Genomic DNA, 16828 nt, shown 5'->3' on the forward strand with positions numbered 1-16828 from the left:
TCTAGTTAAGGAATGACGCGAATTCTAGTATTAATAAATAATGAAGAATTGGCATGCGAGATGGCGTAATATCCCAATTTTGAGTGTGTGGATACAGGAAAGAACAGAAACCCAGGTCATTACTCTTTTGTCACCGATAGCGTGGTGCAGAAGAGTGCTTTAACACAGCAAACTGTGTTAAAGTGCTGGGAATTTGCATACAAAGAAAAATTGTGAGTGGAAGCGATGGCGAAATGCAACAGAAACTTTAATTATTTCGCAAATATGTTTAAGGGCACTCTCAAGCAGAAAGGAAAACTGTCGAGATAAATGCTTGATTCAAGCTTCTCCTAATTTTACCCAACCCAACCAAACTCAACCAGATCCAACCCAACTCTGTTAGTGCTTTAGGCATAAATACATGTATGACTCATTGTAAGAAGAGTTCTTTCATCTTTTTTAACTTTTCTCTAATACGGCTAAAGAAAGTTTAGTATGTTGTATTTTACACCACAATCATGTAGCTTGACAAATCAAGACGAATTTTTTCTCCGAATATGAGCATAATTTTATGTACTTTCAAGAATCCTGCCAGATTTACCTCTTTCATTTAGAATTCAGATCAAATCACGAAAAGATTAAAAAATTCCGAGATTAAAATGACTGTAATTTATTTGAATGGGTTGGAAATACACATATTAAGATGATACGGTATGAGCATGTAAAAAATGTAATGATTCTGAAGCCAATCCTGTAATTTTAAGCACACGGCCGTTCCGATGAAAACTTTCAAACCTGTTCATCGTTCGTTCTCTCTCTGCCTTTGGAGTTACCTATCGAGCCGACAGAAGGCGGCCGTTCGCGACCCGATCGGGTGAGTTCAAAGTCCAGAGCTCGATGTAAAACGAAATGAACGAACGAACCGTGTGGCTACTTTAGCTGCGTGCTGCTACGGACGGACACTTTTCAAAATTACATTACGACGTACGTCGAATCTCCGTATACATCTACTTATGTAGTCCACCACCGGCAAAGACGTCGGATAAAACGACCGATCGCCAATCGAGAAGGCCGCGAACTGTCTTATACAAGCTTCGGCCTCCTACGACCCGATTGCTCCAAGTGAAAACAACTGATAAGCCGACGTTTTATCGAAACAGACTCGATCCGTGGAGACTGGTGATCGTCGTCGTCTGTAAATGCAGACGATATAATAAAGACAGTCAGACGGTGAGACTGTAAAGAAATTATTTTTGAAACGAAAAGACGGACGCCTTTCAACGTCGTCGGAGGCGTCGTTTTACCTATTGCTTGGCTAAAAATAGACACGTCTGTATGAAGTAACGCGGTGCCGTTTCGCAGAAAAGAACGCCGTGCGTTGGAACGACATCGAATGGACAGGATTCCCGTAGCCTTTCTTCCTCTTTCCCCTCATCTCCCTCTTCGACTCTTTTTGAAGGCTCCGCTCAGACGGAATTTCCTACTCTATTCTGTTTTCGCCACTGGAGGAACTCAACAGTCCTCTACTTTTAAACAGATATGTACTAGCTTTTTGACCCATCAAAAAATCAACTATAAAATATTCAATTTTTTTCCAAGATATATTTCAAGTTCAAGAAAATGTATAAAATTACTTAGAACATGTTAGAAAATGTTACACAACAATGTGCAATCATATCGAATCGTTCTCTGCAACTTGAGTTGTGTAGAGAGAATTCCCGTTCTATTTTACTTCTTTAACAAAAGAATCTGGAAAATGTCAAAAACATCATAAATAAGTGAGGCAGGAATTTAGAACAAAGAAGTAATCCCAAGGAAGTTGTATAAGATGCAAAAATCGTAAAAAATTAGTAACAAAGTGGACCAAATATAATCAGTACTAAGTAAAGATAACATCTAAGCTGGTAAGCATAACTAATCAGTAGAAGGATGCAAGGAGTGAGGCGGAGAAGGCGGCTGAGGATGGAACTAGAAGAGAGAGGCCAAAATTGGAGGCAAAGGCTCGATTCGGGTTGTAGAGCCATAAAGGGAAGTAAAGATACTAGGTAATGCCACACGAAGAGTATTGAAAGTATTCAAATTTGGGAGTGAAAAAAAATTTGTATTTTTGAAAAGTGAGCTCTTGTCTTAGTGTCAATTTTCATGTATTTTTTTTTACTTATTACTAATATGTTTTAAAAAACTAAATTATTTTTATTACGTTCCTGTAACCCATTAAACACTACCCAACAGAGCGAACGGAGTCAGAAAGACGGAATCTCCTCACGTAGTTGTCCACGTGTAGTGCCATAGATACATATGGGGACGAGAGCGAGGCGAGTCCGGGCGAGTTCCACTCCACCGGTAGACACTTGTCCTTCTTTTACATAACAGGTTATCTTGCCATCCTTCTCTCGGAATCTCCCTTTCGGCCTTGTCTCTTCGGCTCGGCCCACGAAAGCCGTTTCACCTAAACCTACCACCACACCATTCGATATTGCGAATATCTTACGATTCTCCGCCTCTCTCGCTCCTTCTCTCACTTCTTTCACAGTTTGTTCATAACTGTTGTTCCACTGTTGTTCAATAAGTTTGAAAAGTTTATCTTCAAAGCTATTAAAAAATCTGGTGATGTAATTTTTAAATTAATAATAAGAAGCACTTGAAAAAATGGAAATTGGAATGAAGCGATGTGTTCTTTCTATTGGAATTTAAATCCGGTTTTTATTTTTCTAAGAAAAAGCTATTAATTTTTATCTTTTATTCATAATAAAGAAAAAAAATTGAGTCATTTAAACCACAAAAACTTTTTCAATAATAGAAACTAAATTAAGAGATATTTTTTATTTCGTATTTCCGGGAAGTTTAATTTCTTTCTTCGACTCTGGATCAGATTATTTGTTGCGTCATATTCTATGAATCATATCACTATAATTCGCGGAACCCAAAATAGCTTTTATTTTAATTATGTTTTATGCGAATATTGTATCTTTTTGTACTAAAATTAAAGATATCGGGTTATCGATGTTTAGTATTTCTGTTAAAAAACTTTCTATTTCCTCGATAAACGTTTTTCCCCAAGCGATGAGCTGCTTTCGAAGTATTACGTTATCCGATTTACATTACGAGTGAGTATATCTGTGATTCATAACTTTGGTATAGTAAAAATGAGCATATCATTTCCAACTTGACTGACCTTGACAAGTTTTTTTTCGAGATTCCTTGAATTGACGGAAAAATTCCGCAATTTGTAGGTACTTGGAAAATATGTTGTATTATTATTTTATTGATAATTTAAGATAATATTTATTTGATCTTTTCCAAAAAATCTAATTCCATTTTTGAAGGATTGTGGAGAGTTGATAACAAAGAAATATTTCTTAAAATATATTAATTGGGAACCCACAAAAAAATAATGTAAACGTGTTTGCTTATTGAGACAATTTTTGCAGCACTAACACGAACACCAAAGACCTGTTCAAGACTGTTGTAGCCCCACTTACGGTAAGATCCTTAGGGATTTAACGACTTAGGAATGAATGATTCTTCTTATTAGTTTCGATCGATTTATATTTCATAGTGTTTCACCTGTCGTTTTATAATTCCACGCCACATATTGTGTAGTAGAAGTGCTGCGCTTCATTACTTCTACGGTTTCAAGCAAAGATTTTCGTTTCATATGACATTTTATTATTTTTTTTCTTTGTTGATTTGAAAGTTCAGGTGACTTTCTACCCACTTCGACACGATTAAAAATCTTGTATAACAGCAGTTATCTACACAAAAATACAATCTTGCGACCTGTTCGAATACAGTTTTTGCTGTGAACTGTGAATAAAATGCTCTTTCGCGTACAGTTGTCAATCTCTATAGGTAACCAAGACATCCACTTTTGATTTACTCTTCTAAGTGAAATAAATCATAAAAGTATTTGAAATTTGTACTACCATTCTTGAGTAATTCGTGATTTTTCGGTGGGTGTTCAAATACGGATTTTGGATACCGTAGTTGCTTTGGTTGCCTATATCACTAAAAACGTAATTTGAAAATTAGAAGAATAACAAATAATATGAAATAATTTCGTCATTTTACAAAGATATACTGGAGTATAAAACCTTCAAGCCCAATCTTCAAAAAAGCTAATTATTCTCCAAAAAAATTTAAATTCACAGAATAAGAAAGCAATTTGACAGCTATCACTAATTTCTATGAACTATGCCACTTGTTAACAAACTTCACTCTCATGGTCATATTTACGAACAAGATATCGAAAGAAATAAATAATTATTAGATCACAATTAATGAAATACACAAATTTTAATTTTACTAAAACGTAAATATGTTAAATTAAATAAGATCTCCATTTATATTTAAATTTTTCATATTAAATAAAGCGCCATCTATAAATTTCCTTCTCAATTATAGACGTCAAATTGACATTTAATAAAATTAATTTTATAAGGTTATAGGGGTTATAGGTTAGATTCAATTACTAAACAAGATTGTAGATTAAAGTAAATAGTTATTTGTAAAATGTTTATTGTACTTTTCGTTTAATGTTTTTATATAATTTATAATATTTTTTATAATAATCATTTCATTGCAATTATGGATACACAACTGGAAAGGTTTGATTATATTCATTTATATATTTTTTATGACATGTTTATTCTATTAATTTCAGTTATCACAGTAATGATTTAACCACTGAAGGTTTTGATTTACACGCCGGAAAATCGTGGATTTATCCCACAAATTATCCAATGCGTGAATATCAATTTCGAATAACACAAGAAGCTTTATATAAAAATACTTTAGTTAGTTTACCAACAGGTTTGGGGAAAACTTTTATAGCTTCAGTGGTGATGTATAATTTCTATAGATGGTATCCATCAGGAAAAATAATATTTATGGCCCCAACAAGACCTTTAGTTAAACAACAAATAGAAGCATGTTATGATATTACGGGGATCCCACAGAATGTAACTGCAGAATTAACAGGGACGAAGGCTCAAATTTCGCGGGAGGAAATTTGGAACACTAAAAGAGTCTTTTTTATTACACCTCAAGTTCTTCAAAACGATATAGACACCTTCCCTGATTTGTGTAAACAAATTAAGTGTATAGTGATTGATGAAGCACATAAAGCAAGAGGAAATCATGCATATTGCGAAGTTATAAGAAAATTACATGTTCACTCAAAATATTTTAGAGTGTTAGCTTTAAGTGCAACACCTGGAAATTCAACAAACGATGTGATTGATATGTCTATGAATTTATTGATTTCCCATTTAGAAGTGAGAACAGAAGAAAGCCCCGATGTTGCACCATATGTGTTTCAAAGACATTTAGAAACAGTTGTTGTTCCTTTAGGTGGAAAATTGGAAGAGATGCGAAATAAATACTTGAGGGTTTTAGAAAGATATGTTAAAGTATTAAAAGATAACAATATCATAACAGGAAATTGTGCAAATTTAACCAAAGGAAAAATTTTTATGACATTAAAAGATTTCAATCTTCGTTCAAAGTATCAAAGACATCCGAAACATAGTGAAATATCTAGAACTTTAACTATTTGTATTACTTTATATCATGGATATGAGTTGCTTATTAGGCATGGGATGAGAGGATTTCTAAATTTTTTTGAAGGTGATTTAAATTAATAATTTAATAAAAATAAATGAAGCTTTTTTTGTCTTTTTTAGAGCATAGCAAAAAATCACTATTGGAAGGTAATTCACAGTTGTTTGCTGTGATGGATGAAATGCAACAATATATTGGTCCTAGACCTGATATTTCTTTATTACCTGATGGAACAATACCACAAGTAAATAAAAATTTTTTTTATTATGTTTATGCCAGGTTAACAGTCCATAAATCTTTAAATTAACAAAAAAGCTTCATATAAACATAGGTCGAACGCTTAATTTAATTTAATATAATATATAAATTTAATAATTTAATTTAAATTAATTTTTTTTAATATTACACGTGTTTTTCAATCGTTTCTATTCAAATTTGGTATACGGAGGTTTTTTGGCATGAAAAAGAGTCCGTTTGACTATAGCCGGTAGAGGGCGCTCTGTACGTATTCTTTACGGATTAAAATAACCATAACTTTTCTGAGAGTATACTTTTTGAATAAAAATTCTTATTCTGTGTACTTTTTTAAACAAAAAGGGTACTCTTATCAAAATGGCCTAAAGTTGATCGTTTTGAAGATAATCCGCTTTATATTATTTGATATACAGGGTGAGTTTTTTGCATGTTTAGTACAGAGACCTTAAAAACTAGCGGAGATAGAGAGACGATTAAATAGGGAAAGAATTGCAGTTTTATGAACTCAAATTAACGAGCTTTTTGTTTTTTGGATAAAATGCATGGTTAACTAGATATCTCGAAAAAACCGTTTTTTTGTTATATCGTTCGATACCTATGGCTCCGCTATTATTGATTTTAGGAAAAATGTGTAAAGAAAAAATTTGTAGGGTATTGCATGTTTAATAAAGCAGTCTAACTGATTTTTTTATTTTAGCAATAATTTTTGAGATATGACACAAACTTGAATTTTTCTAATGGAAACCATAGTTGGCCATGACTTTATAAAAAAAATTCTCTAATCTCAACGATTCTAATGATATACCACTTGACATAGATATGTTTATTAGTAAATAAATTGTAGCCATTTATTCTTTTAATTGGAAAACTGTTCAGGTAGTATGCTATGGAAACAATTGACAGATACGTTTGGTTATGACAGCTTAAGTCAAACGTATGTTTCGTTTAGTTTCTAATTAACGTTGATTGAGGTTTTGTTAATTATAACCAATATGAATTTTTCTAATCAATAAAAGCGTGATATCATTAAGTGTTACATTTTATGCTATAAAAATGCAATACAAGCTGCAGAACAGTATTTCGCCAGCCTTCTCTACCTACTTTTAAAAGGCTGATAATTAAGTATGGTTTTTTCTGTAAACCAATTAAAGATGCAAGACAGAAGTAAATGTATTAGCACGAATTCATTAAGATGCATCGGTTTCAACACAAGTTACATCTGAAGCAGGCACGTCACAACGTACTGTCGTAAGAGAACTAAAAAAGCATAGATTTTATTCATATAAAACGGCAGTTTCACAAACACTACCCTCAGATGACTACAATAGGTGTGTACAATTGTACGTGGTTTATTAACATGTGTGAAGCTGATGTTTTTTCGAGATATCTAGTTAGCTATGCATTTCATCCAAAAAACAAAAAGCTCATTAAATTGAGTTCATGAAACTGCAATTCTTTCCCTATTTAATCGTCTCTCTATCTCCGCTAGTTTTCGAGATCTCCATACTAAACATGGATTCTCTAAAAATCAAAATATGCTGTTTAAGTATGAAAATATGCTCTATAAAAAATTGGAATTAAATCTTAAAATATGGATATCTTTTAAATCTGTAGGTGAGGTTAAACAAAGCAAATGAAAAATGATATCTATTTCTAAACAGGAGATATTTATTAGTTCGACTTATGAAAACTAAAAGAGAATTAGAAAAGATTGAAGAAAACACAAAAGATAAATAGAAAATAAAACAGAAACAGATTTAGCTTAAATTTTGATTACAATATCTGTTTTCTTGTAAAACATTTTTATACATTAAAAACTTCGTTCCACTTCCACTGAAGTTATAGGTGCAAATTTAAATGCTAGTGCTTCACTGAGATTATTTTTGTGCATCCTTTATTCAAACATGTAAACATTTCTTTCAAAATAGGTAAACCATGATTTTTTGAAACAACCATAGGTATTGTTTTTTTTACTAATTTAGCAGCTTCACTGTTTATTCCATTAATTAAGTCCTGAGCTTATATCATTACTTCAACCTGTGTAGAAAGCGCAAGTCCTGCTGTTTCCAATGTTTTTATTGATGCGCCAAGGAAGCCATAATTTGATGCAATGAAAATTAAGTCTGATTTTATTGCATTCTCATTTAGTAGGTCCTTTGAAATTTTGATTGACGCAGCCTTCTCTTCATCTAATGCATCAAACACATTCCCAATTATTTCGAAGTTAGTGGCATAGTAGTTTGCTGCTTCAATCCATGTTCCGCAGCGACGGTTGTGGAGGAATAGCAAGACAACTACTTACAACTTACTGTTCTTGACGGCGCTTTTAAAAATACTTTTTTCACATTGATGATAAGCTGGTCGACGTTAATACATACCTCGAATTTTTGACACTTTTGGATAAAATGTTTGTATGGTCTAAGCTGCTTTCACCATGTAGGGAGCAGCATCTGATACAAAGAGTAAAATCATGTCTCTGTTGAAAGTCTTACCCAAAATCTTAATAGAATCATCGAAAAGTCTTGCAATAGTGCTATGATTCGCTTTATCAAGCACAAAACAAAAATTGTTTAGCGATTACCTTACATATCTTCCTGTTGCATCTGTTGCTTCGTCGATTGATATCCATAAAAAGCGACCGTTGATGCATTTCTGTATTTTTGTAAAGTTCCTGTTTTTGTGTATTTTCCGATGGTACTTTGTACTTTATTTTCCTATGTTTATATAAAGTTTTTGTGTTAATTTTAAAAGATCTATGGACTGTTAAAGTCCTGCTACAAAAACCTGAAAGACCCTGTATAAATTATTGTTAAATTTAGATTGAAACAAATTCAAAATTTGGTCATCCAAAATTTTATAAACTCCGCAATATATTACTCGACTACTTCGCAATCGATGATAACAAAGAATCCAAAGTAATGATATTTAGTGAATTTAAAGAGACCGTTTTGGAAGCATACGCTATGTTGATGCAGCATCCCCCAATAATTCGCCCTAAATATTTTATGGGACAAGGAGCAATAACACAAAAACAACAAATTACGGTAAAAAAATAAATAAATAAATAAACGGATTAAAAACTAAAATTAATTGATGATTTTTTAGATTATTAAATCGTTTAAAGAAGGAACTTGTAACGTATTAATTTCAACGTGTATAGGAGAAGAAGGTTTAGATATTGGAGAAGTTGATTTAATAATTTGTTTCGATATTTCGAATAAATCCCCGATACGATTAATTCAAAGAATGGGACGAACTGGAAGGAAAAAACAAGGGAAAGTAATCATTTTAGTAACGGAAGGGAAAGAACAGGAGTTATTAAGGGAAGCTTTGGCGAATAAAACAAATTTATCAACGAATGTTTTAAAATCAAATGAGATTCCAAAACATTTATACAAAGAAAATCCGAAGATGATTCCCGAAAATATTTTTCCAAGTTGTAATAAAATGTTTATTTCTGTTCCTAAAACCATCACGAAGAAAAAAAGCGGGAACATTAAAGATATGTTTAATAATATAACTAAAAATGAAACAGCTTCACAAATCTTAAAAGACGTTGAAATCATTGAAAGTGAAGAAATAATTCCTTCTTCAGTGTTTTTATGGAATCAAAGTAATTTTTTATTAATCTTGTTATTGAAATTGAGATGTATTGATTTAGTTTACAGGTGATCCTCTAAGCGAAGATTTAAAACTTATTGCTTATAATAAACCTTTGGATATTTTAAGAGTTTATCAACCTGTAGAAAATATTAAACATTCAAACGATACAGATATTTTAGTTTCATTATTACAATTCGTCGATACTAAAAGATATAATTTACCAATTACACAACCAACAGGTAACTTTTTTAATGTGATTTTGAAGGAATTATTATTTATTTTTTTTAGTTTCATCACAAAATCAAAATAAGAAACGGAAAATAACTAAAAGTGAATCTAACGATAATTTTAAACAAACAGATATACGAAATTTATTTAATAAACCTAAAATTAATTCACTTGAAGGTAAGAAACATTAATTAAATCAATTTATACAGTGAATTTCACTACTAATATACTAAAATATATTTCTCTACTTTGTTTCTAGTTCTAAGTCTAGTTTCAGTTCTAATAACTAGAATTTACATTTGCACTATCATTAGAATTAATACTAGACCTAGAACTAGAAACATCTGGGTTTAGCTGTATATCTTTCAAGACGGCTAAACCCTGTATAAAAACACTTTCTAATTTTAGTTGAAAATGAAATGGTCTTGGAAGAAATTAAAGAAAATGCCACAAAAAAGAAAATCGAAACTCTTACACAAGATTTATTCTCAGAAATAACTTTATTCCTAAACATTTGTTATGAAGAAAAAAAATTGTGCTATTTTTGTGAAAATACTAATTTATGTAAGCGTTTACCAAAAGAAGAAACGACCAATTTTAATCCAATTGATTTGTCCCAATTGGATATTTCATCTATTGAGGCGTTAACAGAGAACGATTTTGATGCATATTTACAAGATTTAAGATTTAAGACGACAATTCAAGATTTAAATGATGTCGATTTCGAGCAATGTTTCGATGAAGACATTGTTTTTGACGAAGAAAGTATACGAATGGAAACTCCAAAGAAAGAAAATACGTTTCAATTCGAACCACCAAAGAGTATTAAAAAAGTTATTGGTTCGATTAATAAAACATCTCAATCGTGTTACACAGAAAATGTTGAATTAATTGATGATGGTGGAGTAGAAAAATGTTGTAATGATAACCTAGAGGTATTTCATTTAGAAAATATCGATGATTTGTTTGATATGAATTGTTCTGAAGAATCGCCCGTTCTTTTTGATAGTTCTTTAGTTATTGCAACGGAAGAGGGAGAGAAAAGAGAAGATGAAAGATCATCATCTCCAGTTCTTGGGACATTTACTAAAAAGACACCGAAAAAACGCAAAGTTAATTTAAAAAGCAAGTTAGATTCGGCGTCAAAATCAAGTTTTTATGTCAATAAATCGAATCGTATTCAAAATGAGGATAAAAGTGTTGTTGAGAATAATATAGAAGATAATATTTATTTGGGAGAAAGCAGAAATAGTAATCTTAGTAATTATAGCGAGGATCTTTTTGATAGCCCAATAAATACACCAAAAAGATTAAATTTAAAATCACCTATAAAAGACAACAAAAAAAATTTTAATTGGGATGATAATTTTAATGAATCTCTTGAACTTGAAAATGAATTAAAAAATGAAGAAAATTATTATGAAATAAACTCAACACAACAAATCCTATCGAAAAAAAGAAAGAAATCTCAAGATGGTGTTGATTTAAACATCGCTGATCTTTGTGATGAATCATTTTTTGGGGTTATCCCTACAGTAAAAGAACCAAACATAAAGAAGGCTAAAATAGACGAAAAACAGGAAGAAGCATTTTTCAGTTTGACCCAAGAATTAAAAGAACCGAAAATGATTGAAGAAGAAGCAAAAATTACCCAGAAATCTCTTAATTTGGATGTTATCTGTGATGAATCATATTTTGGATTGACTCAAAAATTAAAAGAACCGAATATAACTGAAGAAGAAGCAAAAATTACCCAGAAATCTCTTATTTTAGATGATATCTGTGACGAATCATTTTTTGGATTAACCCAAGAATTAAAAGAACCGAAAATAAATAAAGAAGAAGCAAAAAATACCCAGAAATCTCTTAATTTAGATGATATCTGTGATGAATCATTTTTTGGATTAACCCAACAATTAAAAGAACCGAAAATAAATAAAGAAGAAGCAAAAATTACCCAACATTCTCTTAATTTAGATGATATCTGTGATGAGTCATTTTTTGGATTGACTCAAGAATTATTAAAAGACTACAAAACGACTTTAAAAGAACCCCAAAAAGAATCATTTAATAGTGTGTCTCAGATATTAAATAAATCTATTCAAATCTCAGCTAATGAGAATATTAATAAAGAAAGTTACCACGTGAAAGAAAAATCAGCGGATTCTATTAATTTAAATATTTCTGATATCTGCGATATGTCACTTTTTGATTTAACCCAAAAACCAAAAGAAAATTCACCAAAAAATATTGATAAATCAGACAATGTTATAATAATTGAAGATTCTCCAATTAAAAATAATTCCAACGAATTATTAAGTTCTGACGATTCTTTATCGCCTGTTTATGATTACACCAATAATATTACATCTCAATATCGGCGAAATCGTAGTCAAAAGAATGATGAAATTCAAGAAGAACGATTAAGTCCCGTTTTAACCCAGAAATTTAAAAAACCCAATAAATTTAAATTAAAATTACAAAATTCATGTGTTGATAAAGATAATAATTTAACTAATCCTACAGAAAATAAAACAAATAATTTAAATAGTTTAGTAAACAGGGATAGTAAATCGAATGAATCTCAATCTAGTAATACAATAACTTTCGATTTATTAGACGATGATAATGCGTTTGAAAATGTTTCTTATAAAACACCAGTAAAATCCACGTCAAGAATAAAATTAACGTTGAAAACACCGAGATCTACTAAAAAGATTACAAAAAATACAATTTCTTTGCTAAATAGTGAGAGTGAAGATGAAAAGACGCCGAAATCCAGCAAAAAAATTACGGGGAAAAGAATTTCTTTTGCAAGTAGTGATGATGAATTCGAAGAAGCACGGGGTTGGTGTCGAAAACAATCACCGGGCGTATCTAGAAGGAGAGATGAAAGTAATATAGGAACAAATCGAGGTTTACATAAAAAAGTAGGTTTTTTAAAATGTATTATAAATATTATTATATATTATTAACTATAGATCTTTTGATAAATGAGAAGGTGTCAGATCTGGAGAATATGGTGGGTTGTATGTCTCATGATCATACAAACTTGTATAAGGTCTCAACATTATATTCTTGAAACACTACACCGTTTCTATTGATCAATTCTGGCCTTTTTTGTTTAAGTACAGTGTATCTAGCTAATGACAGTACACAGAATTAAGCGTCGTCTGGTAGAAACGATTCCTTTGAAATCCCACCAAACAGATAACATCACGTTTTTTTGATATCAGCTTTCGAAGTATTCTTATCTTTTTTACTCCACGATCTCTTGCGCTTAACATTATTGTAGACAACCTAAATCACATCTCCAGGGATCTTGACGTTTGAGAACATATATATACTATCTCCTATATCGCTGACTAAGGCAGCAAAAGAGTGTAAACATTAGAGTGCAGATATATATATATCTGTGTCTGTCGTGCCCCCGTCTACACAAGAGACATGCGTGAACACGTGGTGAGTACGCTTTTATCTTATTGGACGGTGAATTAAAAATTAATAGCAGTTGATGACCTTGATGTTTATAAAACACCAAATAAATGTTTGACATAAACATAACCTAAAATCTAATACAATAATGGCTTCTTGTTTTATTTATAACATTTGAAATCGACAAAATTGTCATGGTTACATAAAATTTGGTTTGTTATTTGGGTTGCCTAAACAAAAGTAAAGAATATAATGTTTAATGAACAACCTACATAAAGTTGATATTTAAAGCAATATTCAACGTCAATTTCACACAAAAGTACATATATTATAATTTATTTGATGCATCTACGATAATTTATAACTAAAGTCAATTATCTACAATAATTGCATTTCAAAGCTGCATAAAATACGCGCGAAACACTTCAAACTCTTTAAAATTTACGATTCGCGCAAGCGCCTTCGCGACATGAGGGCACGACAAAGACAAAACATATATCATTCCGTCTGCTTTTGATGGAAACGCTCGCCACTCATTGCTTAGATAGGGAGTCAGCGATATAGGAGATAGTATATATATGTTTGAGAAGCAAATCACAGACGTCAACATAACGGCACAAATTTCATTCCATAAGAACATAAAGAACTCATATGTGCTTTGAGATTAAACGTGTGCATTTCAAATTATCAAATAATGAAACAGTTTAAGATTTAGAGCCGAGGTCGCTTGCGCCCGAGGTATTTTGATGTAAGCTGTTAGTACATTGTAAGTTATCAACAAGTTAATAGTTGAGGCTCTACAATCTAAGGTGTTAAAGACTTAGAGCCGAGGTCGCTTGTGGTTAAGGCAGTGGCTCAATATTTTAAAAACAATATATTTTGGATATATCACCCAGAAGCCTTGATGAAGACATTTAAAAAGTACTCTTACACTTACATTCCTCTACAAATATTTAACATTTTCAACACTAAACCCGCAAGAACTCAAATACACTCGGCATAAAAAACGCATCACCTAAAATGATGACCTGCTTCAAACTGCAATAACATTTGTACGTATTGCTCGATTTGAATAAAGTTTTTTTATTTGAAAGGTCAACCCTTTGCCAATATTTCTGTACATACCTTCCCCATTTTGGTACTCTTCAGTTTCACCAATGTTGCATAACGTTAATGCGTGTTTTCTTCCTACGCTTTGAAGCTTTGAAACATAAGAAGCTTGTAGTCTCGTCTGTTCTGATCACTTGCTACTTCTTCCGCAGCGCCATCAGAAATTAAAGCAAGCCATTAAAATTGACGTTAAGTGTCGTTAACGTCGTTGACTGTTGGTTGCTAGACAAGAAAAAAGCCTTTAAGTGTTGCAGTAGTTGTTCAGGCAGTGGCTTTAGTGAAAGATGGACGTAACACTCGTTATGCTACGGTTTGTCGCACCATTTATCAGACGACCTGGGTCAGGAAGAAGACGCACCACACAACACCATGATGATCGATATATAAACGTGAGTGAACGCACAGTAAGAAGGAAATTTGAAGAAGCCCGGTTGAGATCACAGAGCAACTGGACCACAGTTTCCCAACAATTTATGTTATGCGTTTTTTCTGCCGCTGATTCAGTATTTAGATTCGTTGATCCTTTGCTATCTACATCTGGTATCTGATGATTATCACGTTGTTGATCAATTTAAGGAGAACATGCAATTTTATTGTTATTTCATGTCTTATTATCTCTTGATTTATATGTCGTTATCAAATACTTGAACAATCTCTTTGTATTTATAGAAATTGAAAAATCCATTTATTGATGATGAAGCTGAAGATACTTCAGAAGAAAAGGACTCTGAAGATTTCGAATTAGGTAGCACACAAGATTCATATGATGCCAGTTTTGTTACTCAAACCCATGTATTAAATACGACAAGTATGCACATAAAGTATTTAGAATCTGTCAGGTAAGTTAATTTTGAACATTAAGTGAATAGGAATAATTTCTTTATTTATATTAGAAGTCCTTTACAATTAAATGGGCGTTTTAAAATTCCCGAGCGACCAAAAAATCCCGATATCGATGTCTTCTCCCAAAAAGAAAATATCGAAGATAATTCTTATTTAGAGGTAAATTTTTATTTTTGTTTTATGTTATTTAAAAAAAATGTTTTTAGGATTCATTTTGTGTAAATATTTCCGAAAGTCAATTACCCGTTGAGAAAGATTTAAGCGAATTAGAGATAGCAGAAAGAATTTTGGAGGAAAATAAGAAACTTAAAAGAAATAAGCATAAATGTAAAGATATTAATTCCAACAAAACGAAAAAGAGGAGGATAATTGTTTTAAGTGATAGCGAATAAAATGTAGCATATAATATTTTTGGTAATAAAGTAAAAAAGAAAACACAAATATCCTTGCTTTAAACTTTATTTTATTTCAGTTTTGACACATTTTAAAAAATTCAAAAAAGATAATTTTAAAACCAACCAGATCTAAATAATCTAATCGCTACCGTTGAAGTAATCATTGAAATTATTTCGAGATTAGTCAAGGAACAAATGTTGCCAAAAATGTAATTATTTTTATAAATCTTAAAAAAAGAATGAAAACGGCGGATATTTAAAAAAATACATTTCACATCAACACAAATAAAATACTGATTCGAGGAATGTAACGAGAGATTCTTAAGAGTATCAGAAGACCCATCGTTTTGTCACTGGTGGTCAAAAAAATAATAATCGTAATTAGCTGCCTTAAGAAAATTTACTAATTTAATTTTCCAGCCAAATAATTTTTAAATATTTTAAATTAATTAATATAATTCTAATACGATCCAGCGTTTTTAATAAATAATCTAATCAAAATTAATTTTTGTCTTTTTTCTTTAATATAAAATAACTTAATAAAAAAATAATATTAATAATGTGACCTGTGATGTATTTATCTTCCTTTTAATGTAATTTTACGACAGTTATGTTTGGGGCTATTTACGCAACAGACTAATAAATAAACGTTTCTTCTCCTATCTACTAAACACTAAAACGCAATATACACATTATACTTTTTGGTTGACTAGAATAGAAGGACAACGACGGGGAAACTTTTGATTAATTTTTTTTGTTTGCTTGTTAATTTGTTTAGCTCTTCATTTCCCCAATATTTCGACACCGTTGTGGATAGCCATTAATTCAATTTCGTCGGTGATGAGAAGTATTTCTATGCAGCCTTGGAATACTTCCGAGGTAAAGCAATCTTCCCTAAAAAAATAAATAAGAATTAATTTCATTTTAACAAATTGAAATTAGAAAAAAAGTCGATGAAAAATCTCCACATCAAAATTTGCTGGAAAATTATTTTTTGTACCCCAAAAAAGTTTTTTGTTTTTGTGGATTGTTTAAAATAAAATTTTTTAAAAATTGTTATTTATATTATATAAAAAAATTAAAAATGTTAAAAAAAAATAATTAGTAATGCTTAAAAGTAGTGTTAAAAAAAAATAAAAACTTGTTTTTAATGTGTACCTATGCCCCAGGAAGATCTGCCCCATGTAGTACTCTTATCATTTCTTGGAGAGATGTTGTTTCATCTCCTAGTAGTAACGCGTCGATGCAACCCTTGAAGTAGTGTGTTGTAAAACATTTGTCTCTGAAAATGAATTAATTTTTTTTTCTAACATTTATGTAATATTTGTTTTTATAATCATCAAATTAATGTAAAAGAATACTTAAAATATTTAAAGGTTAAATGTTCTGGTTAATGGCAATGAGTCAATTAAGTATAT

The 16828-nt window shown here is 31.1% G+C and overlaps 2 protein-coding genes and 1 long non-coding RNA gene across 6 annotated transcripts in view; 1 reads left to right on the forward strand and 2 right to left on the reverse strand.

The window, feature by feature from the left end:
- Window positions 1-2059: 2059 nt before the first annotated feature.
- On the reverse strand, window positions 2060-4341 carry LOC139430573 (uncharacterized). Its single transcript, XR_011640979.1, has 2 exons — window positions 4051-4341; window positions 2060-3987 (listed from the first exon to the last, which is right to left on the reverse strand). It is a non-coding gene; the product is annotated as an uncharacterized lncRNA (long non-coding RNA).
- Window positions 4342-4421: 80 nt separating this feature from the next.
- Window positions 4422-15915, forward strand: LOC111415058 (FA complementation group M). Its single transcript, XM_023046549.2, has 12 exons — window positions 4422-4586; window positions 4643-5607; window positions 5664-5785; window positions 8616-8840; window positions 8902-9409; window positions 9465-9638; window positions 9688-9804; window positions 10036-12557; window positions 14842-15011; window positions 15066-15174; window positions 15222-15429; window positions 15488-15915. The coding sequence occupies exons 1-11, from the start codon at window positions 4567-4569 to the stop codon at window positions 15405-15407; spliced, it is 5118 nt and encodes a 1705-aa protein (XP_022902317.2). The 5' UTR covers window positions 4422-4566; the 3' UTR covers window positions 15408-15429; window positions 15488-15915.
- Window positions 15459-16828, reverse strand: part of IT (ion transport peptide) — a 40658-nt gene continuing 39288 nt past the window's right edge. For all 4 annotated transcript variants that reach the window (XM_023046538.2, XM_071197738.1, XM_071197737.1 and 1 more), the window contains exons 3-4: window positions 16569-16692; window positions 15459-16304 (exon numbers count right to left, since the gene is read on the reverse strand). In XM_023046538.2, coding sequence (XP_022902306.1) covers window positions 16569-16692 — 124 coding nt within the window. In that variant the 3' untranslated portion in view covers window positions 15459-16304. The remainder of the gene's footprint in view (window positions 16305-16568; window positions 16693-16828) is intronic.

Source organism: Onthophagus taurus, chromosome 7 (genome assembly GCF_036711975.1).
Source record: "Onthophagus taurus isolate NC chromosome 7, IU_Otau_3.0, whole genome shotgun sequence".
NCBI classification, from domain to species: domain Eukaryota; kingdom Metazoa; phylum Arthropoda; class Insecta; order Coleoptera; family Scarabaeidae; genus Onthophagus; species Onthophagus taurus.